The sequence below is a fragment of the Cynara cardunculus genome (genome assembly GCF_001531365.2).
Source record: "Cynara cardunculus var. scolymus isolate 2C chromosome LG 13, CcrdV1, whole genome shotgun sequence".
NCBI classification, from domain to species: Eukaryota; Viridiplantae; Streptophyta; class Magnoliopsida; order Asterales; family Asteraceae; genus Cynara; species Cynara cardunculus.
Genome location: NC_037540.1, coordinates 11,984,038 through 12,008,532, shown reverse-complemented (window position 1 = coordinate 12,008,532; position 24,495 = coordinate 11,984,038). Strand labels below are relative to the sequence as shown.

Genomic DNA, 24,495 nt, shown 5'->3' with positions numbered 1-24,495 from the left:
TTAACTTCCTTATTGATGTGTAATTTGGCCAAATCATGGTTTCAAGTAAAGTTGTTTACCAACAAAATGGTCCGTTAGAAAAATGGATATAGAATGAGAGTGGTGTGGGTTCGAAATAGTAGGTTAAGATTAATAGACGGATATGAGCACTGTAAAAATGATATCTGACAGTTCTTATATTAATTATATATTTGATACAGATTTTTAAATAAAATATGTTAATCGAAGATCATATTATACACTAACATTTAGGTTTTTGTAATTAAAAACTCATAGTTTTCAAGGGTGTAATGTATAAAATGTAAAGTCTAACTCTTAACTATCAACGCATTCTAAATCTTTCAAAATCTAAAATCTAAAATATTCATATTTTCTTTTTCTTTAAATGTAAAGAGCATATTTTTTTGAAAATCTTTGTTACTCTTCACAAATGTAAAGTCAATCAAGCAAATAAATAAAATAATATTTGAGAGTCCGGAAAACTTGTCTCACAATACATCTAATTGCAAAAAACAAATGTGTTATATTCCGTTAGGAGGAAAGTATTCACGGATAAACTTAATATAAAATTACTCGTCTTACAATACATCTAATTACTAAATCAAAACTCAGATCAAAACCGATTCTATATTTTACGGATAAACTTAATATAAAAGTGTGTGTTTGTATGTTTCATCACTTCAAATAGAATTGAGGATTGATGGTGGTGCAATTTGATGATAACCAAACTTAGATCCTATGATTTGATCCTAACTAAACTTCACAATTATTTCCTTTTTGATGATTTGTTTTTAAAAATAAATTATTTCCTTTTTGATGATTTGTTTTTAAAATTAAAGAAAAATAAAATGACAAGTCAGAAAATAGTTGAGTGTGCATGTGGTGGGAAGGTGGATGCATGATGAAGGAAACATGGGCAACATTCCTCTTCCTTTTTATCCTCATTATTACTCCCTCCCCTCTTCATAACATGTTCTAATTCTAATTATATATTTATTTGGATTTATGATGATTTTATGCATTTAAGACATAAATAAGTGTTTGGTTATTATTTCTAAAATTTAAAATATTTTACAGTTGTTATGAAAAACGCTCTAACCATACTCAAAATAAGTATTGAAACATGTACAAGAATGTTTTATTTATTCTAATACTATACTATAAAACATTTGACAAAAATTCTTAAAAATTATTTTTTATGCATGAAGTACTGTTTATTGATGCATATTACTTAAAATTCAAAATTACAAGTAAATTGTACGTAAGTACAACTTATTAAAGCTTCATAATTAAATAGATAATAGACATCTCATTTTAAAATATAAAAGATCTAAAATATAATTAGGATAATTATTGAATTCTAACAAAATAATTAATTATTATCCTTATAAAAAATTATATTATTAAACCAAATATAAATTACTTTGAACCTAAATTAAATTATAATAAAAAAATTTGAATTAAAATTTTTTACAAAAAATGAAGAATTTTAAATAATTAATTTGATACTAATATCGATATATTTTTCTCAAATTCTTATGATATCTTCAAATTTATATTTTATTCAAAAAAAAAAAACAGTATCGTTTTTTCAAAATCACGTAAAATCATATTATAACATCAACCGAAATAAAAAATAAAATGAAATATTAAAATTAAAATATATCTTACTATATTATATGAATATCCTTCCAATAAAAAAAGATGTGATTTTTGTAGACATAACACATGAATGGAATCTTTGATGACCATAGCAATATATATAAAGTAGCACCAATGGCCATCAAACTCATGTTAAATTTATCCAATCCCTCACCATTCCATAATATAAATATAAATACACTAAATTACAAATCTGGTCCCTATAGTTTGTCAAAAATAACATTTTTTATTTCTACAGTTTCAAAATTACAAGATAGTCATCATGGTTTGCAAAACATCTGAACTTGATCCCTTCCTCTAACCGCCGCTAAAAAGATTCCGTTAAATGTGGGCCGGTTTTATTCTTTTAATGATTTTTTTGTTTTTTAACCAATCAAAATTGATTTTATGATTTGGTTCATTTGGCTTTAATTGAGTAAATGGAAAAGAAATTGACAAAAAGACGAAAATATCTATTGTTTAACGAAAATTTTAACAGTCGTTAATAAATCCAAACGTTTTTACAAACCATGATAAACATCTTAAATTTAAAAAATGCAAAAACAAAAAATGCTATTTTTGACAAATGATAGGAACCAAATTCATGGCTTACTCGTATAAATAAAATCATTTACTTTTTATTTAAATAAAACATGATTCATCGTAAAAATACTTACAAGAATGGGTTTTCCTATAGGATGATTTACGGATAACGCTAACAAGACATACATTATAATACAAGAATTATTCGAGTAAAATCGACAAATATAATAGAGATAATAAAAGAAAATTATTAAAAATGAAAAAAAAATATATATAATATTTATGTGTTTTCAAAAAGGACTTGTATGAAAAGATGATTCACTTTTGATGCCTAACATGTATCTTTAACTTTAAAATCACGAATGTTTCTACACTTTCAGAATAGTTTTGTCACAAATAAAAATTCTACAAATCCTAATAAAATATTTTATTCTTAATAGTTTTTTATAAATTTAATGGTTTCAAAATTTAACTTGGTGTTTTTTTTATTTATATAATTATCAAGATTTTCTTTAAAATTAGAATTATATACAGTTATCACACGATCTTTTACAAAATAATTAATCTTTAAAAGACTTTTTGAATGGAATAAAAAAAGTTGGGGTATATACAGAAAGATAATAAAAAGAAATTGTTTTATAGGTTTTTTTTAAAGTTTTTGATGATTTTAATTGGAGATTAAAAAATAAAAATAAAGAGAAATGAGTGTGTTGAAGATCCAACGATCCACATTCAATCCATGATTTCCTTATAATCTCACCACCATTCAACGTTTCATTCCGGGATTGCATCGCTCTCTCTCGTCTCACCCCCTCCTCATACAAAGCCATTTTTTGTGCTTTTCCTCACCTTTAATTCTTTCCATTTCTTCATTTACCCATTTGTGTTTCCCACCTTCATCTTCCCCATTTACTGATCCTTCAATCCGTGTTCTCTTGGTACGTTTCTTTTATGATTTGCAATTCCAAATTCATGTTACATTGTACATGCATTTTCTCCATTTTCTGTTCGTTACTGCCAAGGCCTAAGGCTTTTGATTTTGCTTCCTTCATGTTTGTACAAATGATTAGACACATGACTTCTATTGTTGATCATCTGAATCCACTTAAACATAAAAGGATTTGATGATGAAACAGTAGAGACGGAATTTGGCATATTAAGTTAGGGTTTGCAGGAGATCCTATAGCGATGGCACATATGTACTTAATTTAACGCCAGTTTTGCTAATTGGAGAAATGATTGTGATATGATCTAAAAAGTTGATGTAAATGTGAGAAAATCTTGACATGCTCACTAATTGCCATTGCATCTGATGTTTATTGAAAATCTGTTAAAGCTGTTAAGTCGTTACATTCTTCTCATCTTAACAACGGTCATAACCTATAGTTTCCTTCTGCTTAGGTGAATGCCCTATTTCTTTCATGTAAACCGTAGAAGAAGCTTTTATTTAACGATTTGGTTATGGAGATTAATGAATTTGTGTTTTTTATAAATTACAGCATGGTATAAATATTCATGTACAGAAAAGCATGGTTTTCTTTATATAGGCATACACACACATCCATATGTATGCACATATATATATATATATATGTATGTATGTATGTATGTATGTATGTGTGTGTGTGTGTATGTATGCAATCCTTTTGGAGGCTAAGATTGGACAAAAGTTCAAGATCTTTTTTATATCAAGCTGGAGCAATTTTTATAACCTGTAATATATAGAAACTTTGTTGTTCAGTGTGGTTGCTTTATGCTTTAACAATCCAATTTATTTCAATCTTGCCATCTTGGTAAACACTTTTCTATCACTATTATTGCTTTTGTATCTTGTCCTCTGTGGTTGAAATCAGGGCATGATTTTGATATTGTGTTTAGGCTATCAATATTCAAATTCAATGTGGCTTATATTGGTGTTACGGGGTGATTCAAATTTTCTTCCTTTGTGTGCGATTGGGTTCACATATTCTTTCTTATTGTTAAAGATCCAGTATGTCATGATACCCGTGATAAGATTCAGGACTTACCCCAAACTGTATTATGTTCTTTAGGTAGCATAAGATGGCAGAAGGTGAGGATATTCAGCCACTTGTTTGTGATAATGGAACTGGAATGGTGAAGGTACTGATTGCAATTTGTTCACTTCAAATGCATTTATGCATCTGAACTTTTATCTCTCTTTCACACGCTTTTTGCTTGCTGAGGTATTCACGGAAACAACCACTCTCCTCTTTCGAGCAGAGGCCAGGTTTGCATACATCTTAACCCCCAGATCCCACCTCCTGGTGGGATATCCTGGCCTCGTTTCGTTTGGTTTGGTTTGGTTTGGTTTGGTTTGTCTAAATGAAGTGAATTTGCAGGCTGGATTTGCTGGAGATGATGCACCACGTGCTGTGTTCCCAAGTATTGTGGGTCGTCCACGTCATACTGGTGTGATGGTTGGAATGGGCCAAAAAGATGCATATGTTGGGGATGAGGCTCAATCCAAAAGAGGTATTTTGACGCTGAAATACCCAATTGAGCATGGTATTGTTAGCAATTGGGATGACATGGAGAAAATTTGGCATCACACTTTCTACAACGAGCTCCGGGTTGCTCCAGAAGAGCATCCAGTTCTCCTAACTGAAGCACCTCTGAACCCTAAAGCCAATCGTGAGAAGATGACTCAAATCATGTTTGAGACATTCAATGCCCCTGCTATGTATGTTGCCATCCAAGCCGTCCTTTCTCTGTATGCCAGTGGTCGCACAACAGGTAAGCATTTCATGCTTCTTGATTAATGCATCGCTTGTAAGCTATAATTCATATATGGAACCATCGTTTTGTGAAACTGGAACACTACACTTGGTAAGATTGAGTAGTTTAGGATGGTTGCGAGAATGTAAATGCAAAAGTAACCATCATATTTGGCACTTCTGGTCCAAAATCCCTCAATTCTTGTTAAGTGTAGGTTTTTTCAATGTAAAAATAGTAGTGTAATTTACAACAAAGTGTTAAGTAAGGGACTGTTTGCTGCTTTCTTACTGCCTCCTACTGGGTATGAGTCGCTTATCTGGTTAGAGATGCTGCTGTTTACCAAGCCCCTCTTACCGGTCCTTGATGCTCTGACCTGGTAAGCTAAGGGAGGACTCTCTCAGTGATTAGTGTGATACAGATTGCACTCTTACCTGATCAGCTATTACCCAATTTTTTGTTTCTAAACGGCCCCTAAGATAGATCAAAAAGTGTCATTTAGTGCAAAATCTTGCAATTTTAGTTGAAGCTATTTCTTGGTTTGCGACAGGTATTGTCTTGGATTCTGGGGATGGTGTGAGTCATACAGTTCCTATTTACGAAGGTTATGCTCTTCCACACGCCATCCTTCGTCTCGACTTAGCAGGACGTGACCTAACTGATGCTCTGATGAAGATCCTTACGGAACGTGGATATTCTTTCACTACATCAGCAGAGCGAGAAATCGTGAGGGACATGAAAGAGAAGCTGGCTTACATTGCCCTGGACTACGAGCAGGAGCTTGAGACTTCCAAGACTAGCTCATCCGTCGAGAAGAGTTATGAGCTGCCCGATGGCCAGGTCATCACCATTGGTGCTGAGCGATTCCGTTGCCCAGAGGTTCTGTTCCAGCCGTCAATGATCGGAATGGAAGCTGCTGGTATTCATGAGACCACATACAACTCCATCATGAAATGTGACGTGGATATTAGGAAGGATCTGTATGGAAACATTGTACTCAGTGGTGGTACAACTATGTTCCCGGGCATTGCGGATAGGATGAGCAAAGAGATTACAGCTTTGGCCCCGAGCAGCATGAAGATCAAGGTGGTCGCTCCACCTGAGAGGAAGTACAGTGTCTGGATCGGAGGGTCCATCCTTGCATCGCTCAGCACCTTCCAGCAGGTTTGTTTTTGCCATCCTTATATCCTCTTTAATCAAACCAAAGGTAGACATTGGTACCCACTACCCAGATTACCGATAGAGATGCAAAAAACGCCGAGCCTGAAGCCCGACCCAGGCCTAGTTTTCTGGAAAAGCCCAGACAAGCCTGACTTTTAAAACCTGGCAAGAAAAATCCCAACAGGGCCTATTTTCACACCCAAAGCTTGGGCCTGAAAAAGCCTGCTTAGGCCTGAAAAAGCCTGGGCTTTCTTTTGCTTACTGAAAACAGGCTTGGCAAGCCCAGGACTTGTACATCTCTAGTTATCGTTAGAGCCCAACCTCTGAGGAGGTGAATGGTCCAAACCTCACCAGATGGTAAGAAGTGTGCGAGTATTTGTTATGTAGAAATATCTTGAAACAAAATCCTTTTTAATCAAGCAAAGGTGGTAAAATGGGGTTCTTCACGAGAACCGACTCTCTACCTCTTTGGGTAGAGGAAAGGTTTGTTTACATCCTACTCTCCACGAGCTTATTTGTGTGTGTGAGATTTACTGGTTTCTGGGTAAGTTTGGTTTTAAGATGGCTTGCGAGTAGTTGTGAGCCGACTTGTACAAAAGCTTTGGTGAGCCCAAGGGCTTCTTGAATAAATTCAAGTTAGCTTGTTGACTAACAAAGCAGAAGTTGAGCCTAGTATGGCCAAGGTTGGCACGCAGCTTGCAAAAGCCTAAACGAGTTGGGCTTAAATGAACCAAGCCATTTATGCATGTATACAAGTCACAGTATAATTTATGTTCTTTTGTGGGCATGTAGCTGTAGTTTTCTAAAATTAATGTATTTATAAGCTGAGCTAGGCTTCAAGCCTTAGGAAGCTTGCATACTTTCTTGAGCTTTGGGCGAAATGAGTTTGGGATTTGCTTGGTTGGGCTCAAATGTGACCTAATCCTGAATTACAATATTTGACTTTTGACATTTGGTTTATGAAAAATGTTCTACTTATGAGGAATTTGGTGGACATAAACCGATATTGTAACTTGTTTATAATGATTAATAAATGACAAATAATAGACTTAATTAGGTGTAGGGGCCTGTAGCTAGTTTGGATAGAAATAAGGGGTAGTAGAGCATGATGAACCCCAAAACATTGTACTGGTTTCAAATCAAGTTAAGAAAGGATGGTAACTTAAAATGTAGGGATGAATATGGGTTGGGGATGGGATGTGGATTGGTTAGCGTTTTAATTTGGTGGATGATGGTTGTTGTGCAGATGTGGATAGCAAAGGCAGAGTACGATGAGTCTGGTCCATCAATCGTGCATAGAAAATGCTTCTAATGCATGCAGGCTGTTGCTGTCAAGAAATGTTGGTTGCTACAACATTTGGAGATTGGTTTCAAGTTTAACATATTTCTGAAGTTGGGTTGATGTATTCTTTTATTTTAATTTTGTTTTATTTAGAAGTTGGAGCATCATGCTTTATTTTATTTTATTATCAAAGGATATATCTTTTTATAGTAAGTCTTGTGTACTATTATATATGTTTTTAACCCCCAAATAATATTTGTGAATAAAATGCAAAACAAATACTATTTCAATTTATTTATTTTTTGGATGATTTTCTATGTGGAATTAAATGCATGAAAAGTTCAACATTATTTATGAATGCCATTTTTATTGTTAATTGTTGATCGATGCAAAAAAGAACATAAACATAGTAATCACAAGAAGAAGAAAAAAAAAGGAAAAGGCATTTTCGGTGTTGATTATTGAAAATGTTTCATCTTAATGCAAATAACAGTGTTGATTATTGAAAATGCTCTAATACTAAATTGTAAACATGAATAATTCTATCTACTTTACTCTAGGGGTGTACACAAATTGGATTTGTTGGTTGTAAGTCATTTGAACAACCAGTCTAATAACTTAGATTTAAAAAATCTCAACTTGTTTAAATCGTTTTAAGAGTATAATTCAAACCATTTGGGTCGGATTGAGTTGGTTAGATTAAAACATCTGATGTTATAAACAAAGTAAGTGAGGTCGAGGTTTTTATTAGGTACATTAGAAGAACTGGGAAGCAAAGGTACTAAACTCTTACACCATCAACCATTTTATTTCTAGCTTCAACCTCTTTATCGACGTCATTAGGAGCAACCATCTTTTTATCCTACTTGGCCAACCCCTCACCCATCCAAGGCTAGGGTTTTTTACGAGTGCAAACGTCACCAACAGGTGTCCTATGTGTCGACATGGAACAATATCCATAGAAAGGGATTGAAGATGAGTATTATTACCCAATTGATTAAGGTTGGATTGGCTGGTTTGAAGACGTTTATACAACTTAATCTAATAGTTATGAATTGATATTATTTTGTATAAATTAAATTGTGGGTAACCTCGAATTAGATTTTATGGGGTTGTGTTAGGTCGGCTTTTCAAGTTTTTGAATTGTGTTAGGGTCCTGCCTTATGACACCATTTTACCTCGATACGTGAACATCTTTTACTTAAGGATTTTATAATCAAAAACTATTTGAACATTTTGATAATTAAAATAATTTTGTATACAAATTAATACTATTTAAATAAAATAAAATATTTTTAAAAGTATTATATTTATTTTGTCCTAAGTCTAAGAAGGAATTCTATTTCTTTTTCTTTTGGAAGAATAAAATATACGTTTCGTATGTCCAATATGTGTGGTTGACTTTCAAATATGAAAGCCAACATATATAGACTAGACTAAAAATAGTTAATTACGGATATGGTCCTTGTGGTTTAGTGGTTTTACAAAAATGGTTATGAACTTTATTTATTGCATATTAGGACTCGTCGTATGTTGTTTTGTAACAAATTGGCCCCTTATTCTAACGGCTATCCATTTCATCTTTTAATCTTCAGGGCGTTTTCGCTTTTTCTTTTTTGTCTTTACTCAAGTACCAATTTCGTAAAAACCACAAGGACCAAATCTGTAATTAACTTTAAAAAATAAAAATAAAAAGTTTTATTTTTTTTTATACTTTGAGTTTACTAAATTAACTAATATCATTGGTTTATATGGTTTTTATGAAATTGGTCTCTTGAGTAAAGACAAAAAAGACAAAAATACCTTTAAAGTTAACAGTGGAATTGGACGGCCGCTAAAGCGAGAGAGCAATTGTTACAAACCAACATACTAAGATTTTTAATATGTAATAAATGAAGTTTAGGGATATTTTTAATAGAAACCACCAAATATCTCTTAAAAATATCATTTGAAATTAAAAACTAGCTCACTAAAATTATCTCATCCATAGGTCATTCACTATCCTTGCAATCAGCGAGGATCGTAACAGGATACATGGCTTTGGAATCGGAACCGATGTGATAGATACATGTTTCGGTTCTTAAAATACGGAATCGATCTAGACTTGTTTCAGTTACGTTTCTCATTTTTCTAGAATCGTTAATCGTTGGATGCCCGTTGGGACCTGATTAGCTACCCAGAACCGGAACAGATGTGTACCAGCTATTTTTTTTAATAAAAATTATTTTAAATGTTTATTATATATAAACTAAAATTGAAATTATTAATTTACCTGTGAGAAACCAATTATATTAGGGGTTGTTTGTTTAACTCTTAATAATTTCATTAAGATGCAACATCTGAATCGTTAAGAGCTGAATCTTGTTTAGCAAAAAAAAAGTCTGTTTTTTAATGATTCTAAAACCCTCTTAATGATTTTGTATCATGAATCTCCCTTAACCATTAAGAGTCCTAATTTCATTGTACACAATTACCAAACAATTATATTTTATTTTGCACTATATCATGAGAGTCTCTTAATCATTCTGACCACTTAATCATTCTGCACCAAACCATTCAACAATTGTCAAACAGCCCCTAGATTATTTATTTAATTATTAGTTTATAGTTTTTATTGGATTAATTTTCATCATGTATAATATTTATTTCTTTAAGTTAGTATTTTGTAATAGACTAATTTTTTTATAGTATTAGATGATAAAATTCAAAAAAAAAAAAAAATTAGACACCGGATATCCGATACCAGAACCTGCTCCAAGCAGTTCCAATATCGGTTCCTAAATATATAGAACCAGTGTAATCGGTTCTGGTTCCTTCATTCCAGGAACCATCAATTCCAATTCTAGGACTAGTTTCATAAATTTTGACCATGTACCCGCCTTTTCTCACCCCTACTTACAATAGTGTCCTTTAAATTATTCATGACTAAAATTGCATTAAAAATGATTTATATCTTTTAATTCAGTTTTAAATTTAACATTCATAAAAAAAAAACCTTAAAAAATTAAAATTTGATGTTTATAATTCATGTAAAAAGTAAATGAACATTTTTCCTTAAAAATTGAAATTTATTTATACTGTATTAAAAAGGACTCCTTAAATAAAAATCTTATTTATTTTTACTATATTACACCTCTCACATATTAAAAATCAAGTCATTTTTTTAATTTTTAAATTACATTTTATATCCTTATAATTAGTCATTTAATTTATTTTACATCCCTTATTTCATTTTTTATTTTAGACTCTTATCATATGAACATAAATATATAATTGTATATAAACTGAAATACATAAAAAAGATACATTTCTTCTCTTACAAATTATACCGCTATAATCGTCTCGTCAATACCTTCAAAATGAGTCCAATATCAAGTATTTTTGGATTTAATTATATTATTAAATAATATAAATATATATGATAAAAATATATACTATTTATCCATCTATATTATTTACATAAGTATGCTAAACGGTTACTTGTTGAATTTTAAGAGGTATTCATGTTTATGCATGATGTACAATTTATGAAGCTTTACAGCATCCATAAGTCTAACATCATAACTAAATAAATCTATTTTTTGTTTCTAAAATACATTTTATACCCTTATAATTAGTTATTTAATTTACTTTATATTCCTTTTTTTTTATTTTTCATTTTACATCATTCTCATATTAACATATAAAATCGTATATTAACTAAAATATAATTAAAAAAATGTTCTTCTTTCTAAATTATACCATTATAATCGTTTTTTTTATCTTCAAAACGAGCTCAATGTAAAACATTTAATTTAATAATATTATTAAATGTGATAAATACGTATTCAGTTATTTTTAGAACTTATTTTTAATATCTTAATTTTTCATTTTTGCTTTTCTATTTTTATTACTAAATTTTAAGAGTACAAAATACAAAGCAAAGTTCAAAAACCCCTCCGACTAGTTCTCCACGTTCCGAAAACTGTCCTCATTTGTTTTGCAGCTAACTTGATTTTCTCCCCACGTACCCTGAGTTATTCCCTCATCTCCTCGGTCGGTTATCCACAATATCATCATCTTCTCGTGGTGATTACGTTTTCAAAAACTCGAACATGGACATACACGGTTGTATGTTTATGTAATTGATGGCGACGACAGAGTTGAGGAAGGAATTATAGAGAGTTATGAAAGCGATTACTGAAGATTATTGTCAGAGAAAGAGCCAAATGGATTTGGATTTATTGGGAGAGCCAAGTAGACTTTGCAAGATTTGAAGGAGTTCAAAGAGGGAGGAAACAACGACCGTCGTCCATCAAGAGAATTAATAATAATAATAATAATAATAATAATAATAATAATAATAATAATAATAATAATAATAATAATAATAATAATAATAATAATAATAATAATANATAATAATAATAATAATAATAATAATAATAATAATAATAATAATAATAATAATAATAATAATAATAATAATAATAATAATAATAATAATAATAATAAAAGTTCGACGCCACTTTGGGGGATTTTGTTTCCCTCTTTCTAAAGAACTCATTAGACCCTGAAATATTGAAATGACTCGTGCAATAATCACAAATACCAATATGATGCTAGACCCTTAAAATTTGCATACAAATGATTTGTGATTCATTATAGTATATTGACTTGATATCAAATGATTGTTCAAGTTTACCACGCTAAAATGAAACACATTAAATCTGTTTTAGAAGAATCTGTTATCATGGATAACCTATTTAAGTTGTGAAGTTATCACACATTTACTTTCTTGTATGTAATCATTGACTGAATTTGAGTTGATGGGATTGTTAGATTTGGGTTTGGCAGAAGTAACATGTGTTGTATTTCTCATCACCAAGATTGCTTCTCCACCATTTCAATTTCAAATGGGAAGCTTACCCATTTAACCTAATCCAATTTTTATGATACCAATTGGCTCTTAACAAGATTCCAACATCTGCCCACTATGTTAGCTAGTGAAAATGGCAGTGTCAACTCATCAATTATCCTTTTGCCATTACCTCTATTCCTAAAAGGATGGAATAGTTAAATTACATTAAATTGATGTAGTTGTTTCTGCTGTTGTTTTAGGTGCAATCCCTGCTGATCTTGGAGGTCATCTTCCCATCCATCTAAAGGGTCATGAGTAAAAAACTTCATATCCGTCTAAACCGGCAGACCGATTGAAAATATGTGGTGAGACACAGTTTAAGAATCAATGTCCAATTGTCACAATCTCAACTGTTGTCGTTAATCCTATTTGGGAAATATTACATATATCATTTGATTAAAATAGTGGAATTTGATTTTGTCAAATAAAATAGTTGTCATATTAATGATAATGAGGTGAGCAAATATATGTTTTTAGGTCTTTATTTGCTAGTAAATTTTTTTATCATTTACGTCATCATCATGCAACATGTGTAGGATACTTGCAGGAATCATGTTCTATAGTTGTTGATTAACAATAGTAATACCATTCAATACAATTTATTTTACATTGCGGTGGTGGTGGCGGCGGTGGCGGTGACGGTGGTGGTGGTGGTGATGGTGATACTCCAACCACCTCAAAGAATGAATGAGATGGCACCGGTCACCGTGCATTATATATGTATGTTGGTTGTTGCAAGTTACTTTCTTTACGTAGACATCATACATGCTTTTGTAGAAAATAACGTCAAACACTTTAAAGAAAGCTCAAATGTAAAACTAAGAATGGAAGTGGGCCTTTTTGGTGGGATGACAATAAACGAGGCTACTCGAAGAAGGGTATAACTGTAGTAAATAAGAGTAACTTTTGCCATGTGAGAGTAGCTTTTCTAGGTACCGGTTAGTTCTTTTGTGAATTAGGACGATTCTTATGTTATGTAAAGTTATTGGATGACGTAGTAGATATTTTGACATCCTGCCCGAATTTGATGTTTTGAAAATGAATCTTATGAAGTTTTTTTTTGACATAATCATCCCTCTAACCATGGTCATTAATTACATGATGTGATTTGTTACGGAGGTTAAACGTCAACAACTTACATTTTTTTACTGGGTAAGATTTTAATCAACAAAAAGGGCATCATATACAGCAATTTATCCGGTAAACGTTAACCGTGGTAGGAGTCGTCGTTCTCACTTATCGGATAAAACTCTCGATCATTGCATCGCTCTTACTTGGTAAAATTCTTGATTTTTACTATATTTATTTGGTATATTTATTTAGTTATGACAAGATTAGTCCCTCATTGGACCATCTTTTACATATCGACCCAAATATGATTTATTAATTTCAAAAGTAAAAGAGGTGCATTTAATTTAATTTTTGAAAAGGGTGAGACAGATGTTTCATTATTTATATGAAACACAAAGGGTAGTGGTGGTGGGGGTAAAACATTTAAGGACATTGTTCCTTCACTTCTTCAACTTATTAATTTTTTATTATGTATTTTAATTTAACTATATATAATATAGTATTTTTAAAATCAAATATAGTTATTTCATATTTAAAGTTAAGATATGATAGCATATTTACAAGTTACCAAAAATGTTTTTCTTGGCTATATATATATATATATATATATATATATAGGGAGAGATGACATTTCAAATGCAACTATTTATATTTGTACAACCAATATAATCTAGTCAATTAAGATATTTATGAAAATGATGAGAGTTCATTTATTATGATTTGAATATTTATGGAAGATGATTATGGTTTATTAATTATAATCAATACTTTATATTATGAAACAATCTAAACTTTTATGAAATAACATATTCATCAAATTAAATAGACGATTGAGATTGAGTTGTATTGTTTGTACAAATGCAAAATGTTGCATAATAACTCACCTCTATATATAGTACGTTTCAAATACAACTCATCATATTTGTATAACCAATGCAACCCATCAATTGAGATATTTATGGAAATGATAAGAGTTTATTTATTATGATTTGAATATTTATGGAAGATGACTATGCTTCATTAATTATGATTAATACTTTATATTCAAAAATAATCAAAACTCTTACGAAATCACATATTTATCAAATTAAATGAATGATTGAGATTGAGTTGTATTGGTTGTACAAATGTAAAAGATTACATAATAACTCATATATATATATATAATTAACATTTTTTTATTTTTTAAAAATCACTGAAAATGAAAAGGGTGTTAAACGCCTCTCATTTAAGGAGCTTATAACGGTTTTAAAAGTAAAGATCAAATATGGAATATTTGTATAAATTGCCATAACCAAAGTGCAATTTCGAAAATATTACAATCGACAAAACCCATGAGCCATAATTGTAATTTACTCATCATCAAATTTCACATACATAAATATAGTAATTAATTAATTTTTATACGGAATTACGGATCATATGGTTTATATGGTGGCATGTGTTACTGTTTCCTTTCTTTTTTATAATATAAAAAATATATGATTATGATAAATATCACAATATCAATGTCACTATATATATTTTAAAACTACAATAAAAACATAAGTTTTATTGATAAAGTTGATTTGCAAGACTTTTCTTCCACGTTAGACCGAATTTGAACCCCACTAGTATTATTTTCTTATTTTTAACTTTAATTTCAAATTTATTATGTTTATAAAAAATTACAATAAAAAACTAGAACATAAAAAGTCGTATATAAAAAACAATAAACTAATTAACAAAACAATAATAATTTTATAAAAAATATACCTTTATATTTATTTGTTAAAAAAAATTGGATCCATCACTCTACATGGACCATGTTGAAAAGATCCGACAGCTTTAAATTTTTCATGATGGCACCGTCCCGATACTCACCGTCTCATCATATCAAATTTACCTTAATCACAAAATCATCCCTCAACTATTATATAATTATATATTTGGTCCTTTAACTTCCAAAAGTGCACTTCTATATAAATACTAAAAGAATCTGCCATAACTATGTTAAAATAGAGATTTTGGAAATCTAAAGTATACTTTTGTTTCAAGGGTTATGTTATAGTGCATGTTAAAATAGAGAAAAGAAAAGAGAAACGGTAAAAATCTTAAATTTTGAAGAAATCTTTAAAACTCCATATTTAAGAGAGAGATAACATTTAATCATTTCTTACCAATAACATATATTGAAACTAAAGGGTCATTTACCCAATTGCTTACCCGATAAGCGCTTACCAATATGAGTCAACACTATGATTTATTTTGATGTGTACGATTTTTTAGTACATCAAAACATATAGAATGCAACAATTTAATAGGTAAGCGCTTACCTGAGTAAGAGTCATCATCCTCACTTACCGGGTAAGACTCTCCATAATTCTCATCGCTCTTACCCGGTAAGATTTTTGACCCTTCTCATGTTCATCCGGTGAGAAAATTTATCCGGTAAGCACTTAACAAGTAAGTGTTTAGAAGAGATAAATAATATTTTATGTACTACATATTTTAATAATATAGTTAATAGAAAATTTGGTAAAATAGAGTAGCTGTTAGAGTCAGATGTAATTTTTTAGAGATTTTAACTTGTGATAATTTTTAGAGAAAACTATAGCATACAAGTTGGAGATTATTTACACTTTTTGTTGCCAACTCATCTTCAACTTATCAAATTAAGAACTATTTTAAACGCCCACAATGGTAGTTCTTGCAAGAACCTTCTTTTTGTGGGTCTCATTGATTTTTTCAACATCAATAATTATTATATTAATAATTATAAAGTTAAGAAAATAAAATAAAAAATAAGGAAAATGTTAATCCTCACAAATTTCATGGCATAAGCCAAGGTTCTTGTTCAAACATCTAGAGGCCACGAGGCTTTTACAAATATCTTTTCACAATAGTAGTTTTTACAAGCTATTACACTTTTTGTTAATAAGAACCTTATATTAAAAATGCTCTTTATGGATTACAATATTTACAACCAAATACGTCAAAATAAAAGATTTTATATAATTATCATAGTCATTTTGTTAAAAACCTACAATTGTAATCACTAAATTTATTTATTCTACATGTTCAATTCCAGGGATGTTGCAATCTTTTTATATGTCCAATTACATCCAAAACTTTTGATTACACTTAAATGAAATAACAGAGAATATATGTTAAAAACAAAAATAGTTTAGACCTAAAACGATTAACAATCTGAAACTAAACATAAACCATTAATAATTTGAACCTAAAACTAAACAATTAATTGATTGAACCTAAATAATTCCGGCTATAATTTTACACAGATCGATAAAAAGGCACTAAGCACATGTAAATTTGGGCCCTAAATTTTCGAAAGCCCTATTCAAAATCTTACATTTAACATGTTAAAAGACGACCCTCTTTAATTCTATTTCGGATTTTAATATGTGGAATAATTAATTTATATGAAATAATGTTATTTTTTTGGATACTTCTAGATAAAGGAGAAAAGAGTCAAACACTTGTAGCGTAAGATTGTTGGAAGGATCTAAATGATGACGGTGTGATTACTGTTTGTAATCATTCTCTATGAGTTTGATTGTTAATAGCATTTTCCGTAGCTATGTTGTTGTTTTTTTAATAAAAGGGTGGGCTAAATGTATCCCTATGCATTGCTTAATGCATTTTTATTTATGAATTTTTTCCTCACACATATCAAAATCAATACATGTTTTTTACATTCTCAATGCTTAAATGACCTGATTCTGACATCAAAGAGGGTGCCATTAGCACCCCCCTTAATAAAATATGAAAACTTAAATTTTTAAAAAAATTATATTAAATTCTGACTGCTATTTTATTTTAGTAATCATTAACTATTTATAATATATTATAAAGCATTTAACAAAAAAAATTAAAAATATTTTTTTATGTATGAAGTGTTGTATATCAATGCATATTACTTAAAATTCAATATTATAAATAAATTAAGCATAAATACAACTTATTAAAGCTTCATGTTTGAATTCGCGTAACTAACTGCAGATAAACATAATCAAATAGAAAATAAACATCTCATTTTAAAATATAAAAAATCTAAAATATAATTAAGACAGTTATCGAGTTCTAATAAAATAATTAATTATTATCTTTATAAAAAAATTATATTATTAAATCAAATATAAGTTACTTCGTTATTGAACCTAAATTAAATTTATAATAAAAATTTGAATTAGAAAATTACACAAAAAATAGGAATTTTAATTAGTTCTTATAATTAAAAAATATTATTTTTCTCTCCTCCATATAGTTATAGAGATTTTTTTTTTAAAATTTAGAGATTTTTAAAATCTTAGAGATTTTTAACATAAAGGTTACAATAGTTGTTAAAGCAACAAAAATGCTAAAATCTTTTTTTTTTTCTCGTTTTAGTATAATTATTGAAGATGCTCTAAAAAGCTATTAAGATCAGAGAATTTCCTAATTGTTTTTTTAAGTCAAAGCCGATTACAATCAATACAAATATTTAAGTTTCTAAATTGTATTAACTGTATTATAAATCATCTACGTATATGTTTTTAAATCTTTTAAAATTAAAATCTACAACTTATTAATACTTGCATTCTTATAAAATTTTAAAACTTCATTTTGGAAGTTTATTAAAATAATACGTTCAAATACTTTATAAACGTTACGCTCTATTAATATAAGATAATACTCCATAAATTTTAAACTATCATTTTTGACGGTGAATTTAATTAATTTTCATCATTTATTTATATAACTATAAAATATATAAAATAATTCATTTTTCTATCATTTCATCAAATCCCAAGATATATGTTTCACATGTCAAACTCATATTCATTTTATCCTAATTTATTAAATGCAAATATATAAGATTTCCCACAAAAATTAATCACAAAGTTACAAAAACACAAGAAAGTATTTCCAAAATTAAAAATAAAATGAAGAACCACAAGGGTAAAATGGTAATTTTGCATGCCTAGTGAGCCATGGCAACAGGGGTAGCAAAATTAATGCTTCTCTGGTTAGGCATGGCAAGCATTGCAGTATGATCCAAGAAATCGTTCAAAGCCACCACAATTTCCAAAATTACCCTCAGATCATCGCCACAAGAGAACCCTAAGCTCCCAATCCTTCTAACTGCATACACATAAAAGGTTATGCACCCTTTCCTGAACTTGAACCGGGCCATTTCGCAACCGGTCAGACCCCTGATCAGCTTCCGGTTCACTTCTCCCAACGGCATCTCCGCCGGCCAAATCCGGTCCACCGCCACCTTCATGTTTTCCGATTCGAAAACGAACAGAGCCACCTTGGACTTCTTGGTGCCGAGGCCGAGGGTGAGCGTGTGCCAAGCATGGTGCGCTAAGATGGTGAAGTTTGTGGGGAGGAAAGCGGTGGTGGAATGGAATCCAGGTGAGGGTTTGTGGTGGGTGGCGAGTGGCGGAAGAGACAGGAGGCGGAGGAGTTCGAGGGGTCTGGCACGGCGGACGGTGAAGGATTTAACTAATAATTGACCGCCGAAACGAAGACCTTTGACATGAGAGGAGGGTTTGAAAGAGAAATCTGAGGTTTGGTGGTTGTGTTTTTGCTTCTTTTTCTTGTTTTTGTGGTGTTCTTTTTGGTCCATGATGGCGGTGGACGGTGGTTTGTGGGTGGCGGAATAGATGGTGAAAAATGTAGGTGGATTTATGATAACAGACCAATAGAGGTCTTTCTGTGATGTTAGCGGTCAAAAGGGTCGAGTGGTTGCAAAATATGTATTAAAACATCAGCATACAACTAAAATGTAAACACAATAAATATAGAGAGAGGAATAATGAATTTTCATATAGAAAAAATAAAAATATGGAGTGTTTGGGATTGTTTATTTGAAACAATTTATGTTTTTTTACAAAAATATTTATCAATTTATTATAAGTCAGAAGAGTTTAACTTCTTAAAAAACTTCTTATTACCGGTTTGACACCGGTATAAATTATTTTTCTAAACATTCGAAAATGTTTATCATCGATGACATATTAAAATAAATCAATAAATTGTTTTTATAAGCAGTTCAGAGAAAAAAAAAAAAAAAAAAAAGTAGGCATGCTATCCTGACCTGAATAGGTGTGGGCCCATATGGCAGATTTCATGTTTCATTTTCCTTTTCCTTTTGTGACAGTTGAAAGTGAAGTAGACCAACCCTTGATAATGATTTCCCCCTCTATAAAAGCATCTTTAATTAACTTATGGAACAGGTTATTACATCAAATCTTGAATTAAAAATATAAAATTTAAGATGGTAAACATTTATCGGATAAAAATAAATATTTTCATATACAATCTACCCTCTATGATATCGTCTCCAACTCAACTATTAAATAACACTAAAAATGATGGGTTGTTTATTGAAAACCAAAAAAAAAAAAAAAACTCCATCTACTTAAAAAACATATTTATTAATAAACTCAATAAATATAATTATTTATTTAATCCTTTACATAATTTATTTTAATTTAAAGAAATCTTTTAATCTATAAATATTACATTAAATAGCCAATATTATGTACTTTTAAGTACATGTTAATGAAATTTTATTTTGTTAAATATGTTTTATATATGTATCTCTAAACTTCATTAATTAAAATTGTTACAAAGTATTCTCTTTTTTGTTTATGTTGTTTTTTAGTTTATTTACAATTAAAAACACATAATAAATGAATGATTAAACTTAATAGAAAATATCAATTTATATATTAAATATTAATATGTGTACTAATTATTAAACTTAAAAGTAAGGGGTTGTTCAATTGCAGCTTAATGGGCTGTATAAGCTATATGACTTATTCGCACAGCCATATCTAACTGTTCGGTATAGGCTTATTCGGTTAGCCCATGGCTGAATCGCCCAGCTACAAAAATAGAGTCATATCCATTCAGCCATTTATTGATCCATTTATTCCCTTTTTACCCTTCCCCTTATTTCATCTTCTTCTCCCCTTTCACCTTCTCTTCTTGCTGATTGGAACGCATACGCTGCATCTTCACAATCAAGGGTTGGACCCCACTCTGGTGCCCCACCATCACCGTCGAACCCACCACCCAAACCAAATCATCTTTTTCTCCAATGCCTTCCGGTGAATCCTTCACAATTTCAGCTCTCGGAAAAGACGTCGATCTCATCGATAACTCGTTTATCGGTAGAATCTGTGACAACAGTCGGAGAATCAAGCTTTTGGTTCCTGAAATCGCAACTCCGACGAGTCTGGCGAGGGCGCTGGGGTTGGGACGTGGGCGGAAAGTGCTATGTCCGGTGCCATTGGTGGTGGGGTTGGAAGAACCACGAGTCGTCCCTGATTTCTTACGAGATTTGGTTTCAAAGGGATGGGTGGCGGTGAGGGTGAACGCCTACGAGACACCATGGATGGGAGCGATGTGTGCGGCGACGCTGTTGGTTTCAAAGGGATGGGAGTGGTGGATGCGATTGTGTTTACAAGTAGAAGTGGAAGAGATGTTGAAGAATTTAAGAGTGATGGGTTTGGATTGGGAAACTGTGAGGAGGGAGAAAAACAAATGCTTTAATAATGTTTAATATAGATTGAGGATAAAATAGTTATTTCTGATATTCAGACTGTTTATTCAGCACAACAACTGAACATCAACTTATCTGTTAATATACATATAACTATATCAATACAGACAGTTATATTCATACATGTCTTAACAGCAAACAAACCAAACAGCCCCTAAGTGAACTATACTTTTTGCTAACAAAGACATCTCCAACGATCATGTAAAAATAGAAAATTTTAAGAATTTTTCTTTCCTACAGCTATTTTGAATGGCGTGTTAAAATACAAAAAAGAAAAAGAGAAATAACACGATTACTAAACATATCTTTCTATAAATATTCATACCATGTCCTACTCAGCTTCTCTCTCTCCCTCACATACACACAAACCATCCAACATCGATCAACGCTAATCATTTTTTATTTTAAAATTATATTTTATACTTTTATAGTTACTTATTTAAATTATCTTATTCGTTTATATTAGATGAATGACTGATATTATTTTGAATGGTTTATAGTAATATTCAAATAGAAGAGGGCCCCAATTAAATTAGGTATTAGCAAAAGTGAAACATTTAGAGCCATACCATATATTAGACATGCCAAGTTTAAATGTTACAACAAAAGAATAATCAATCACAATCTTAACTAAAACATGCCTTCCTTTTCCCTGGCTCTCCATCTTCATTTTTAGCTTAAGATCCATATTTACACGAACCCTTACCTATTTACAAAATAAATCACAATTCGGTTAATCACCATAATGGGCTTCTTAAAAAGCCCAACTCATCCTTCAATTAGTTGGGCTTAAAACAACATCACAATTAACCTCATTAGTTTAAGGTCAGCCCAACCCACATGTAGAGTTCTCTAACCAAACCATTTTGTGAGCTTGGACTTGGACCACATCACATGTCATGTATACATAAATGAATGAACAAGACTTACTTGGATCGATGTTGGTGATGGCTCCCGTGTGAGCGAAATCACAGTTAAAATCGTTCCGGCCATTGGTCTGATAGAAAGAATTCATGACGAACGCTGCATGGGCCCGCACATTGTTGGGTTCAAAACAGGCCCCGCCAGCCTGGATCGGGTGGCAATCGGCCCCGCTGCTGCAGACGTAGTCTATGTTCGACTGGAGTGCGGCATTGGTGGCATCTGGTTTAGGGACACACCATTTCTTGCCCTGAGCCGCCACCGGTGCTGCTGGTGCTGGTTTTGGTGTCGAACCTGTTGGCGCGTGCTGTAGCACCCAGATCAAAAAGTATTACATATGAGCCACATGTACAACATTTGATGCAGAAGGTACATGTATGTAATGCAAGATGAACAAAGCAAAACAAATCATGTTTATTCTTATAATTAATTTTTGGTCCTTCCCTTATGTTTCCTATTTACAAGCATACAACTATTTTTATTCTAAACCGTCTTTCTCAACCTTGAAAATGTAGTAAATCAAGATCTATGAGAAGAAAGCCATGAAAAGGGCAACAACAGCGGCGGATTTGACGATAAAAGGCGCGTTCGAGCAAGCGGAGCTTGGAGATGAAGCACGACCGTTGGTGGTGTCCCGGTTACCCGGAGGACGAATGAAGGCCGTTGGTGCATTGGAGGGAGCAACCATTGGGGACGGGGACGGGGACGGAGAAGGAGCAGGAGCCTGAGCAAGAGACGATTGGCCCAAAAAAATGATCATTAGAACCATTAGGTCGTTTTATACCGTATCCTAAGCTTATCAGCCAGTTTTTACTAAACATGATTATTTTATCAACTAGTTCATCGACTAAGTGCTAACAAATAGTTTTTTTTAGCTACCAACTAACTTTTTAAAATATAACCTAAAACTTGAGTGATTCTAACGTTAAAGATGCAAAGAAATGAAGGTGGCGTCACATGGTTAACGTTGGTGCCGTTTGTGCAAAGTCACCATAAAACAATAATTCGAACGGTCATATTTGTCTTTAATGGATGGCAACCAGGATCATCATATCTGTACCATTCACCCTGTAAAACGTGTTCTACTAAAGTTATAAAGAATTATATTAAACATTAAACTAAAATATAAAAAATATTTTTTTAATAATAAAATAATGGATGTATTTATTGTTATACTATTTTATTAATGTATTAAATTATTAATTTATATATAATTAAAAAAGTTAAATAAAATATTAATATATGTCCTAAAAAGCCATCTATAGATGTCAACATTTTAAACTCCAATTTTTCTAATGTTGTTTAAAGATGAAAACAACTCATGTTTGTGTTTTTACTCGTCAAAATTATCCCAAATTGATTAATTTTGACATAAAAAGTCAAAATAGACGTCAGAATTGTCAAGATCCTTGCGAGACTAGACTACCTACCAAATACGACGTCGGCATCCACTTCTACACCGGTTCCTATGTGCCACGTAAACTCCAATTCCGATGAAACATCGACATGTGCAATCAAGTTGGACGAAAAATTGGACTTCAATTTGGTAAAGTAATTACCTGTGATCCACGAAAGATCCCGATGTTGTAAACTTGAGTGAAATCCGGTCGGAAGAGCCCGAAATTCTTCTCATCCAATGATGGTCCTTTCAGATTCTCATTGAACAGTGAAAATATGTAGGTCTCGAACTTTCTTCCCGGCATTAATGGCGTTCCGACGCCGGAACTAACTTTTTTAATCAAACCGGCGTTGTACGCTGCCGCATTCGCAGGATTTGCGTGTGTGTTTTGTGGGTCTCCCCCCGACGGCCAACCTGTCTCCGCCACGATGATTTCCACATCTGGGTAGCCCAGCTTCTTCATCGAAACGTACACCGCATCCATCAGTTGATCAAACTGGTTGGTGTACCTTTTGATTTCATCAATCAAGAACATAAAATCGATTAATTAAATTACAATTAAAGAAACAGAAAGTATTAGCTGTGAGATGATAACAACGGTACCTTTTTCCAGTGGCTTTATCGAACAATCCGGCGTTGGGCTTGAAGAGACAATAGTCAGCATTCGCCGGAGAATACCCGAAGTATGTATACGGGTTAACCATGAATCCGGATTTAGTTTTCCTCAAAAACTGAAGCATAGGGGCGAGATTACCCACATCCCATCCGGGTCTAAACGACGCGTTACTGGGTGGGTTGGATTCCAGAAGGATTCCAAGTGAGTGTGGGCTTGAAATCTTAACGTCGTTAATTCCAGATTTAATGAGCGCCGCGTGAAGCACCCTCATTGCCGGGACGAGGTTGTCTACGAGGTTCTGAGGACCCCAGTGGAGCACCTCGGTGCCGACACAGATGTAATGGAATTTGGTAGCTGGGTAATACGGCTTGATATTGGCATCAACCCACCGGAGAGCGTTACGAGGGTTGGTGAGCGACGGGATGTCGCCGTTGGGGACGGTGACGCTGACAAGGATGCCGGTGTTGGCAAAGGCTTTGATGATATCGGGATTAACATCAAAGATTTTGATGCGGTCGATGACTGTGCTAGATTTGAGAAACTGAGCGACTTGAGAAGGAGGTGGGAGGTTGTCGCCGAGGGTGCCGTAGTTGACGCCGATGGAGTGTACGGCGGAGAGGAGGCGGAGGAGGAAAAAGAAGAAGAAGAGAGGGATTTTTGAAAGCTCCAT

At 32.0% G+C, this 24,495-nt stretch overlaps 4 protein-coding genes across 5 annotated transcripts; 2 read left to right on the top strand and 2 right to left on the bottom strand.

Moving 5' to 3' along the window:
- Positions 1–3,008: 3,008 nt before the first annotated feature.
- Positions 3,009–7,658, top strand: LOC112524605 (actin). Of its 2 annotated transcripts, XM_025134509.1 has the most exons (6): positions 3,009–3,122; positions 4,236–4,305; positions 4,545–4,938; positions 5,468–5,758; positions 6,065–6,081; positions 7,325–7,658. In XM_025134509.1, the coding sequence occupies exons 2-6, from the start codon at positions 4,246–4,248 to the stop codon at positions 7,388–7,390; spliced, it is 828 nt and encodes a 275-aa protein (XP_024990277.1). In that variant the 5' UTR covers positions 3,009–3,122; positions 4,236–4,245; the 3' UTR covers positions 7,391–7,658. The 2 variants fall into 2 exon arrangements, with proteins under 2 accessions (XP_024990277.1, XP_024990276.1); XM_025134508.1 differs by having other exon boundaries at positions 5,468–6,081.
- A 10,610-nt stretch (positions 7,659–18,268) lies between these two features.
- Positions 18,269–19,040, bottom strand: LOC112526098. Its single transcript, XM_025136486.1, has one exon. The coding sequence runs from the start codon at positions 18,943–18,945 to the stop codon at positions 18,295–18,297; it is 651 nt and encodes a 216-aa protein (XP_024992254.1). The 5' UTR covers positions 18,946–19,040; the 3' UTR covers positions 18,269–18,294.
- Positions 19,041–20,424: 1,384 nt separating this feature from the next.
- Positions 20,425–20,889, top strand: LOC112524773. The gene has a single exon (XM_025134727.1). The coding sequence runs from the start codon at positions 20,425–20,427 to the stop codon at positions 20,887–20,889; it is 465 nt and encodes a 154-aa protein (XP_024990495.1).
- Positions 20,890–21,428: 539 nt separating this feature from the next.
- On the bottom strand, positions 21,429–24,495 carry LOC112524772 (glucan endo-1,3-beta-glucosidase). The gene is made up of 4 exons (XM_025134725.1): positions 23,813–24,495; positions 23,370–23,718; positions 21,820–22,117; positions 21,429–21,595 (listed from the first exon to the last, which is right to left on the bottom strand). Exons 1-4 carry the CDS (start codon positions 24,493–24,495, stop codon positions 21,567–21,569), a joined length of 1,359 nt encoding a protein of 452 aa, XP_024990493.1. The 3' UTR covers positions 21,429–21,566.